This window comes from Salvelinus fontinalis, chromosome 20 (genome assembly GCF_029448725.1).
Source record: "Salvelinus fontinalis isolate EN_2023a chromosome 20, ASM2944872v1, whole genome shotgun sequence".
In the NCBI taxonomy this organism is placed as follows: Eukaryota; Metazoa; Chordata; class Actinopteri; order Salmoniformes; family Salmonidae; genus Salvelinus; species Salvelinus fontinalis.
In genome coordinates this window covers 20500777-20511245 of record NC_074684.1, presented here as the reverse complement: position 1 = coordinate 20511245, position 10469 = coordinate 20500777, and the positions used below count along the sequence as shown (strand labels likewise).

The window sequence follows — 10469 nt, the reverse complement described above, 5'->3', positions numbered from 1 at the left end:
CCAGTCTCTCAGGTGGTTCATGTAAGTGATCCTGTCTTGCGTTTACATAGCAATAGACCCACCACAAGCCCTATACTCTGTATGACTATGATGGAGAAAAGGCTGAACGCTAATCAGAGATGTGGCACGCTGCCCAGAGAGAACAGACTGTGGCAATGACAGCAGAGCAAGCCAGTGCTTGGGATGGTGAAGCTGAGGGTGCGAGAGAGATCAGACTGTTATTAATGAATGGACTAAATTAAAAAACACAATGTCTTCTGCCATTTAGCCTGGCATGTGTTAACAATCATATTTCAACTCTCTAAGGTTATATTATAATGCAAGCCTCGTTCCAGGGTGGAATATATCAGATGCACTTTTTAATTCTGAGCATACTGATAGGGGTAATGATATTCTAACCAAACAAATTGAAATAGTGCCAATGGTTTACAGAAGTAGAGAATGTTTTTGCATGGTTGAGACAAACTATACAAGGGGAAATGTAATGTTAAGCACACTAAAATTATATAGTATGTGTTGATGGATACCTTCTATCTTGGCAAACACAAATAACCTGTTCACAGTGTGGTTTCCACTTTTATGAGACCATAGTGAGAAGGCCAATTTAAGAACTTTTTCTTCTTGTAGAACGCATGCTGTAATATGATAGCCTGTCTATCCATATACAAAAATCAATTTACATAGGGCTTAGGCCTATAGCATAGCCTATTGGTGCAAAGAAGCCTAAAGTATCACAGTTAAAAATATATGGCAAATAGAAATCAAACTGGATGGTCTTCAGAGATAGATGGGAGTTGTTGGGGGTGGCAAAAAGAAAAAAAAGAAAAAAAAGAGAACTATTGTAAAATAGATTGTGTCTGTAAAATATGTATAGTATGTATAAGCTGGAAGTAGAAGCTTAAGTGTTGTTGTCCATTAGTTTACTCCAGTTAGGGGAGGGGTGGTAGGGTTAGGGGAAAATAATAAAGGAAAATATATTTTAAAAAAAATATATATATACATATATATATATATATATCTATATATATATATGGGCGATTGTAAATTATGCAGACAATTACGTTGATGGAAGCCACAATCAATCTGCAATATTAAAACTAATCTACCCCCTAAAAACACATAAAGAAGAAGCCTAAAGTAATTTATACACACGGTGATCAAAACGTCTTGTGATAGGCTGTCTGCTGTACTGGACCTGACTGATCTGGAGTAGATCATTGTCCCGCCACTGCTGAAGGTCACACATAGTGACAACTGGACCCAGATCACACTCTCCGTATAAGGAAATGGAAGTCTGTGTGTTTTTAGGATAATGTGAATGACAGCTCCGCTCTATCTCTAATGAGCAAGCAAGACTTTATGAGTTCCTGCTTTTAGATTATATGTTAACCTCACAAATATTCCTAATAGCGACACGAAAGGCTATCGTGTGTCCCGTCGCATGTTCCAGAGGACCAGCTGGCTCGCGCTCTTTGCAACCGGTCAGAGTTACCCACGTGGTGCCGATGGCTTGGAAACAAGACCTGTGATTTATATTCTGACAGTTCTGGGTGGCACAGTCAAACTGCTACTGGTCTGTTTTTGCATACACACCATAGCCGTGGGAAGATGTTTTGTGGTGGGGTGGGGGTGGGGGGGGGGGGGGGGCACATTTCTCCCGCGCTGCAGATGGCTCTATCAGTCCGCTAATACATATACTACTTTTGTTTTATTTATATATTTTTATTTTTTACATTTGATTTTACAGGGGGTGCAGCACCCTCAGCACCCTTACTTCCCGCGGCTATGCTACACACCAATCTATTATGCAATGTTACTTCCCGCGGCTATGCTACACACCAATCTATTATGCAATGTTACTTCCCGCGGCTATGCTACACACCAATCTATTATGCAATGTTACTTCCCGCGGCTATGCTACACACCAATCTATTATGCAATGTTACTTCCCGCGGCTATGCTACACACCAATCTATTATGCAATGTTACTTCCCGCGGCTATGCTACACACCAATCTATTATGCAATGTTACTTCCCGCGGCTACGCTACACACCAATCTATTATGCAATGTTACTTCCCGCGGCTACGCTACACACCAATCTATTATGCAATGTTACTTCCCGCGGCTACGCTACACACCAATCTATTATGCAATGTTACTTCCCGCGGCTATGCTACACACCAATCTATTATGCAATGTTACTTCCCGCGGCTATGCTACACACCAATCTCTTATGCAATGTTACTTCCCGCGGCTATGCTACACACCAATCTCTTATGCAATGTTACTTCCCGCGGCTATGCTACACACCAATCTATTATGCAATGTTACTTCCCGCGGCTATGCTACACACCAATCTATTATGCAATGTTACTTCCCGCGGCTATGCTACACACCAATCTATTATGCAATGTTACTTCCCGCGGCTATGCTACACACCAATCTATTATGCAGTGTTACTTCCCGCAGCTATGCTACACACCAATCTATTATGCAATGTTATTTTTTGCATACATGCCACCTAGACAAGTTGATGATAGTAGGCTATAGCCCAGATGACGCTGAATAGCCCACACTTTGATGGTAGGCTACCAATAACAATTATGTTATAAGAACACATAGCCTACATACTGATAGTTAAAAAACTCATCAATAATTTTTCACTTAGCCTACATGCAGTAGGCTAATTCATTGACCCAAACACTGCATGTAGCCTATTTTATCCCATTAAATGCTAAAACGCTTCCATGATTACTGAAAAATAATCTCTCTGAAAAGAGTCCTTTGTTAGTGGCTCTCATGGAAGGGAGAGAGACCCTCCACCCCTCGCTTGTCTTTCATCACTTTAGTCAGAAGCTGATATTAATCTACAGCTGTCCAGTGCTAAACTGAAACACAATCAAAATGACCATCTGAGAGTGGAAACATAGGCATCATCACACTTTTATTTTGTTTGACTTTTGTTTTGGATTTTTCTTTCTCACCCCTATTTCTTTTCTCCATCTGATATGTAAGTTATGTGTTATTTGTGGCCTGTTTGTATGTAGCGTATTGTATGACCTCATGGAGAAAAGTAAAGAAAATAGTGGTGGTGTTGAGTATAGTGAAAGAAATAGCCGTGGTCTCTTCTCAAGAACATCTCAGTTGAATGTGCATAGCTGCTATCTCCCTGTAAAGAACTTTCTGAATACTACTCTGTACAAATACTTCATACACTTTTGCTGTACGGTATTGAATTCCCTTTAGACATACAGTATGTCTTCACACTGAAAAGTTGAAGCATTAGCATTGACAATATCTACAAGAGAATGATGTAGCCCTCTCCTGCAGTCAATGGCCAAAAGCGCCCTCTTTGGCCTCATGGGTGGAACGTTATTGATATTTGTTATAATATTCTCATTAATAAAGTTTTTTTTTTACGATGAAAATCTTGTGTTTCTATGTCAAACCGTTTTGTTATATTTCAGTTTTCTGTGATGTATATAAAGTGAAGTATTAGGATACAAACTCAAAATGGAATACATTTCAAATCTAGATCAAATCTAGGTCTTCTTTTTTTAAGCCCATAGCCATGTGTGTGAGGTGTGTACTTTTGTTTCAAATTAGATTTTTTTAAGACTACCAAGAAACACTCTGTCTGACCCTGATTTAGCCCACTGCAGTAAAAGGTTAAGAGGGGAGAAAGAAAATAAGATGAATGTGAACCCCAGTACACTGACAATGCATTAGTGGAGGATAAAAATGTAACTCTTAAGTTGTGCTTACAGATGACTGGAAGATATGGATGTTGTACAATATAATATCATTGAAGAAATTAACCAGAATAATAGACTGACACATCATCAAACATAATACTTTTCAATCGGACTGTCAATGAAATTGTATTTTCTAAAGATCACCCATATCTGCCGTGTACATGTTCGCCTAAACAGTCAGAGCCTATAGTTGAGTTTTAATCACATTGTGCTGTTGCTTTATAGTTACAGGCAACACATTGATATTACATCAGAACTGTATCAAGAAAAAATACTTTAAAAGGCAATATATTAATATGTTCACAATACAATATTCAATGGGTAATCGTTTGACTTTGCAAAATACCTGGGATGACTGAAAAACAATGAGGAATAAGTTTATAAAGATCCAAATCTTAAATACAACATTATCACAGATGTAGGATCTTAATTTGAGCCAGAATTGGTAAAGCAGGAAAATAATCCTGCAACAACAGGAAATGTGAATTATTATGTGGATTATAATTAATGGACATTAGTGTAGGGATTGATCAATTTTTCATAAGAGAAAATCAACTCTGAAATTTCAAAGTGGAAATTACAAATTTCAGAAGCCTTTTTAAACCACACATACGCTACAAGTTAGAAAAAAGTGATCCTGCAACAGGGTGATCAAATTAAGATCCTACACATGTATAGAGCTGCCCATAGATCACACACAGACATACATACATAGCACAGTTGTGTGTGTCCACTTCTGCTACCACCTGTCCACCCTTCCCCCTCAAAATCACCAGTCAAACCAGTTGTTCCCTGTGGGTCGGGGTTCAGATTTGACAAAATGCTCCTTTTATGAAGTCCGGAGCCCCCGTCAAACACTGTGCAGTGACACTACGATTGTGTGTGTCCGTTGAGTTCTGAAACAGTTGTCGTTGACAGCTGCTGGGGAGCAATATAGATAGAGTCAAGTGGCTTCAAATAGCCAGTGCTCACTTCAGTCATGTTAGAGAATGCTCCTCTTTCTTGCTCCTCTCCTTTCACGGATAGAAAAACAACAATGGCAAATAATGTTTGTCCAGTCTCTGACTATGCTCTTGTCAAATCTCATTTTTGATGTTCCAGTTTCACACATTCACCATATTTGTTTTATTTTTCAACAAGTGTCCTTTTTGGAGGAGTTGAAAGTTTTCAGTCTTGGCCAGATAAAAGTTGTCAGTCACAACACTTAGTATTTCTGGCATGCTGTCCAGCAGGTCCTGCCCTCCTTTCTCTTAAGTAGGAGAGACTCAGTTTTAGATTCTCTCCCTTGTCCACTGCATTTCCAGCAGATGGTATCCACAATGGCGTAATTTCAGCTGAGGATTTTTCCGCCACAGAGGGTGTAGCGTCGAGCTGCAAGTGAGATTAGAATCTGTTACAGAAAATGTCTGTCAATATCACACAGTGCAGAGAAACACAGAGGCCAGCTCAAGCCTGGAGGGCAGCAGAGCTTTAAAACCAGTACAAGTCCTTGCTCTTATCCTGGGCCTGCAGACCTGAGAGGACAGGAAAGAGAAAAAAGAGAGAAGAGAAGGGAGGGCAAGAGAAGACGATTAGGAAGAGGGAGATCAAATGTCTTAAAGGTAGAAGCAGGAAGCCTTGAAGCAGAAAAGTGTAAAAAAAAACATTTTGCCTCCCAGGAAACAGAGAACAGAGACAGAGAACTCAACCTGTTAAAACACAGAGACATGGTCTTTCTTAGTGTTGGAGAGTGGCCTTGAAAAGACAACAGTTTTCCCAGGCAGAAAGAAACCCTACATTGTGTTATGAATGAAGGATAACCCTGGTGTAAGGCGTCGCAACGTTTCTTAACTTCTATCTTAAATGAATTGTAGAGCCCACAATAGTAGTCACGCATGTTTGGGGACAATCAAATAATGAATGCTATTCTGAAGTGCCCTTGGAACCACTACTCCTTTATGAAGAGTGTGTTTTTGTTGTTATTGCTATTATTACCTGAGTCTACATTGAGGCCGATGCTCTGGCTGATGTCTGCCCCTGCCCCGGTGAAGGTCCCGGTCCAGGCCGAGCTGGTTGGCTCACTCTTCCCAATGTCACACGGTGAGGCGCTCGGCCCGGGGACAGTGGATTGAGGGAGCCGGAGCGGCCGTACGGAGGGCACCAGCAGAGAACTGTAGCGGGGGTCAAAGTGCGTGCCATACACCTCGTGCATGCTGGGTCGAGGGTAGGTGGAGCCCTGGGTGCCGATGGCCCCGCCAAGTGAGTAGGGGTGGTGGTGGTGGTGGTGGTGTGAGTGGTGCCAGGGCTCTGGGGTAGCATGGTGGAGGTGGCTGTGTAGGGTGGCGGAGGAGTAAGGGTCCCCAGGGAAGGGTATCTCTGAGTGGGAGGCTCCTAAGGCACTGCTCATGGAGGAGGGCTGGTACGCACTGTTCCAGAAGGACGGAGGGAAACTCCTCTGGCTCATCGGGAATGATCCATCTGGGAAACCACAGACACACTGAAATGCTCAATCACAGATCAATTAAATGGTAAAGACTATGAACGTATCTGTGGAAGAGGATCGATAAGCCTGTTCTGAGGATGTGGTAAAATAGCATTCAATGATTCATTGAATTCAATGATTCAATGATCAATTCAGTTGTAAGGATGAAATAAAGGAGAACATGATGGGAAAAAGATGCATGGATGAATATCGTTGTTGTTGTCCATAATTTCTGATGGTTGATCAAAATTGGAGAATGTTTGGCTGTGTAATATTGGTCATAGAATTACATTTTTGTTAATTAAGGAAGTAACATGCAACAGAAAAATTTAACCAAACCCTCACTACAGGTTCCCCTACAATATAGTGAACAAGTCTAAGCCCTAAATTCCACAGAACCCATGTGATTATATTTTCAACTTCCTTATTTACAGCACTTCATCATGCCCATCAATTTTGTTTGACTTTCTGATTCCTTTGTAATTTTGATCAAACACAAATGAGAGTGAATGACTGCCAACTGAAACTATGGGAGCAAAACATGGGATTCATTGATTTGTTCTAAAATCCAAACTTTTAAAAGGCAGTTTATTTTAGTAGAATGTGAACACAATAATATACCAAAAACCAAGAGCTCACTTGCATGCAAGACCTAGGCCTTCTTGCCAAATTAATGCAAATATTTATGAAAACGTTTCCTTTATCTTCTATGTAGCCTAAATACACCGTTTTGGGGTGAAATGAAACCCCGCGCGCGAACAGGTGTTTGGAGTGGTTCTGTGATCGGCACCTCTCCGAGAGGTGGATGTAGGTCTACCTCGTATGGACTTGTTGCTGACCGACCCGGGGACGTAGCTGGTGGGCTGGTTGAGGGCCCGGCTGAAGTGCTCGTCCACCACTGAGCTGATGTCCCCCTGGAAGTAGGTGAAGAGCACGCACCGCGAGTTCAGGTACTCGGCCTCCGGAGGGTGATCTTTCTCGCGCGCGCAGTCCTCCTCCTTTATCGTCGGACCCGCGAGGTTCGAGAACGAGCTGCTCCCGCTGATGCTCTCTTGCGCTTCTTGCATTTTGGAATAAAATGCCAATTTCTGAAACATCCGATAAAAAAACGTCAGAATGTAACAGCCTTGACATGTATTAGATATGAATTCCTATCAAGGCATCAAGTTACAAATGATCTTCTTGAATTTCACCTGCACATCTGGGTGACCACGTGTGACATTTTTGCGCTTTTCATTATTGTCCAACAGTTGCGCATTATATTGTGGCCTCTGTGTGTGGTATATTAAAAATAAAAGCATGGTTCTCTCCTCATTCACAGGCCTACTCAAACTTTTTTTTAGAGGAGGCAGTGGTTGGATTCAAGAGCAAAGTTATTGCATTTAAATTCCTGAACATATCGCAACTCAGTTAATTTGTTAATTATGGACATTGGAGAGTTTTGAATGAATGCCATTATTCCATTATCTCTGTGCATACTCATTCAATTTAAAGAAAACGTTCGACCTATTTGAAATATGAAAACCAGCTCTCCGTGCAAACGAAGATCTGCATTTGTGTATTGACTGTGAGAGGTTTTAAGAAAGTTGCAAACATTTAAAGGGCCGTAGCACCAATGCACGTCTAGAAAACGAATAGTCCATATAGGCCGAACTGGTTCTTGTGCATGCACAAGCATTAACTCTGGATAAGAGCGTCTGCTAAATGACTTAAATGTAAATGTAAATGTAAACTTAATTTACAGTAATCACCGGATATGCTTAAACGAAATCGTTACCAGAGCACTGTTTATTCAATTTTCAACTGCCCTTGCTCATTGCAAGTTATGAAAAATGTTACACGGTAACAAAATAATTGTTGTGAATGTAAAGAATCCTAAATTGCATCCAACTTCGACTTGACGAACGGTTAATTAAAGTAGTAACGAAGCCTACAATCTATTAATGACCCATCACCATTTTGTTTTGATTGGTTAATAAAGGCCTTGGCTATTTCAATGTAACCGACATATTACGAATAGTCCTAACTTACACATAGCAAAATATCCTAAATAGCAATAGAATATAGACACAACAAATTCAGTAGCCTAGCCTGAGCGATCCGTTTTAGCAAGACAGAGAGCATATCTATAAACAACTTGAAAAATAAGTTGGTTTAAAACACTTATAAACACTTACATCAACTAAAATATTATCACGCAGATTCGATATAGTCAATAACAATATAAGGAGGTATGGCTATCATTATTCATTAATGCATCCTCAATAACAATCAAAAGTTGGCCTAGCATTGTCAATAGGCTAATACATTATTATTATTAAATAGATAACCGTCGGAAGGGACTATTGGTTCCCAATTGACCGACGGCTGTCATGCAGAATCATTTTTAAAGTGACCATTGCCAAAATACAGTTGCCTAGAGAGACCTAATGACGCGCTATAATGCGCGATGAAAGTTTTATTCCACACAAGTTTTACAAAAGTTTCCGTGCACTAAATCTGCCAAGAAGCGAAACAACACAAGAAATAACATACCTGGTGATGATATGGGCTATATGCTGCAGAAAAATAAGGCTGAGGTGGTGGACCATACACTTGATACATAACATCCAAGCAGCTCATGGCGAAAAAGCGAATTCTCACGGATAATAACTTGACAGAATAAGCAGATTGTAGGGCTGTAATTTCCTAAACGGGGAGAGATGAAAGTAATTTGGGACGTTGGAGAGCTGCATTTCTATCCCAATTGCGCTGCGCGTCCTGCCTTCTTAACGCTACGTCAGTGCGACAGGGAGCGCGTGGCGGGGGAAAGTAAAGACATTACACAGCCAGCGGTTTTGAAGTGTCTCTGGACGAGCCTGCATCTGACCAATGAGGGAGCAAAAGCACTTCACAAGCTGGTGTATTTTGTCTTCTGAAAGTCTGCAATGAACATTTCATTACTGTCATGAGATGCGAGATGCTAAATGAAATACAATGGAGCTCTGCCAAATAGGGTAGGCCGCTTAGTAACAAGTTAAATGTTTACTGATATCGACTGTAACCTGGAATGAATTCATTTGATACGCACCTGCTTGTTACTTCCATTTAATCTATATTACACGCCAATATGCTAATTTCACACACATATGTGTATTATATTTGTAGCTCATTTATATTGTCTTTACATAAGGCTAGTCATTCACTGGTTGCCACAAATGAGACAGTATGATACAAAATATTGTGAATAAAACTTTTTTTATATTATATTCTAATACTTTTATAGTTTGATGGGCCAGGATAGAAACCCATGGATCTGTCGCATAACGTTCATGGCTCTGTGGTAAGCTGTAAAGGCCTATTAATAAGACTGTGTTATATCCTTTGCAATGGAGGCTTTTAAAATAATCCCTCAGTGTACATTATATCAGGCAGTACATGCAGCCTGTACGGCTGTCAAAAGTATGTAGATCTATTAATTGGAACAATACATTTATTCATACAAATTTTCCCCAAATGAGTACAATATGAGTCAGGAATTTCAACATATGGAATGTAACATAGTGATCGTTGTTGGTGTTAATTGTCTATGTAAACAGTTCAAATAAATGAATGAGAGGAATGCAGGGCTCCAGCCCCACACAGTACAGCGTGTCACAATCCTTCAGTGGCCTGTCAGATTCCAAGGTCAGAGGTTAAATAGTTTGTCGGGGTCAGAACGGATTACCTAGAGTTTGAATGATAATAATAATAATTTCACGACAAACAATAATGGAACTGGAATGAAGGTATTAACATTACAAAAATGCTGCTCTAGTCTATTGTGAACAAAGTGAGACAGGTAATGACTATTCATATCCAAAGACTCTCTCTGCTTTCATGGTCATTGGGGCTTGGACAAATGTTTTTTTCACCATAAATATAGTGAGGTCCAAAAGTATTGGGACAGTGACATTTTTGTTGTTGTTGTTTTGGCTCTGTACTCCAGAACTTTGGATTTGAAATGAAACAATGACTATGAGGTTAAAGTGCAGACTGTCAGCTTTCATTTGGGGGTATTTTCATCCATAGTGAACCGTTTAGAAATTTCAGCACTTTTTGTACATAGTTTTAGGGGACCAAAAGTATTGGGACAAATATGTGTATTAAATTAGTCCAAAGTTTAGTATTAGGTCCTATATTCCTAGCATGCAATGATTACATCAAGCTTTTGTTTAAACAAAATTGTTGGATGCATTTGCTGTTTGTTTTGGTTGTGTTTCACATTATTTT

General features: G+C 40.1%; 1 protein-coding gene across 1 annotated transcript; it reads right to left on the bottom strand.

Annotated features, from left to right (window-relative positions):
* Positions 1-2733: 2733 nt before the first annotated feature.
* On the bottom strand, positions 2734-9034 carry LOC129817491 (transcription cofactor vestigial-like protein 2). Its single transcript, XM_055872790.1, has 4 exons — positions 8754-9034; positions 7036-7306; positions 5732-6214; positions 2734-5271 (listed from the first exon to the last, which is right to left on the bottom strand). The coding sequence occupies exons 1-4, from the start codon at positions 8838-8840 to the stop codon at positions 5228-5230; spliced, it is 885 nt and encodes a 294-aa protein (XP_055728765.1). The 5' UTR covers positions 8841-9034; the 3' UTR covers positions 2734-5227.
* Positions 9035-10469: the final 1435 nt, after the last annotated feature.

Bases quoted from the DNA above. Each gene is read 5' to 3' on its own strand.
- LOC129817491 (XM_055872790.1), bottom strand. From the start codon at position 8,840: ATGAGCTGCTTGGATGTTATGTATCAAGTGTATGGTCCACCACCTCAG. The intron at 7,307-8,753 runs GTATGTTATTTC...CGGATGTTTCAG, and splicing joins ATAGCCCATATCATCACCAG to AAATTGGCATTTTATTCCAA. The intron at 5,272-5,731 runs GTAATAATAGCA...CTGTCCTCTCAG, and splicing joins CGGCCTCAATGTAGACTCAG to GTCTGCAGGCCCAGGATAAG.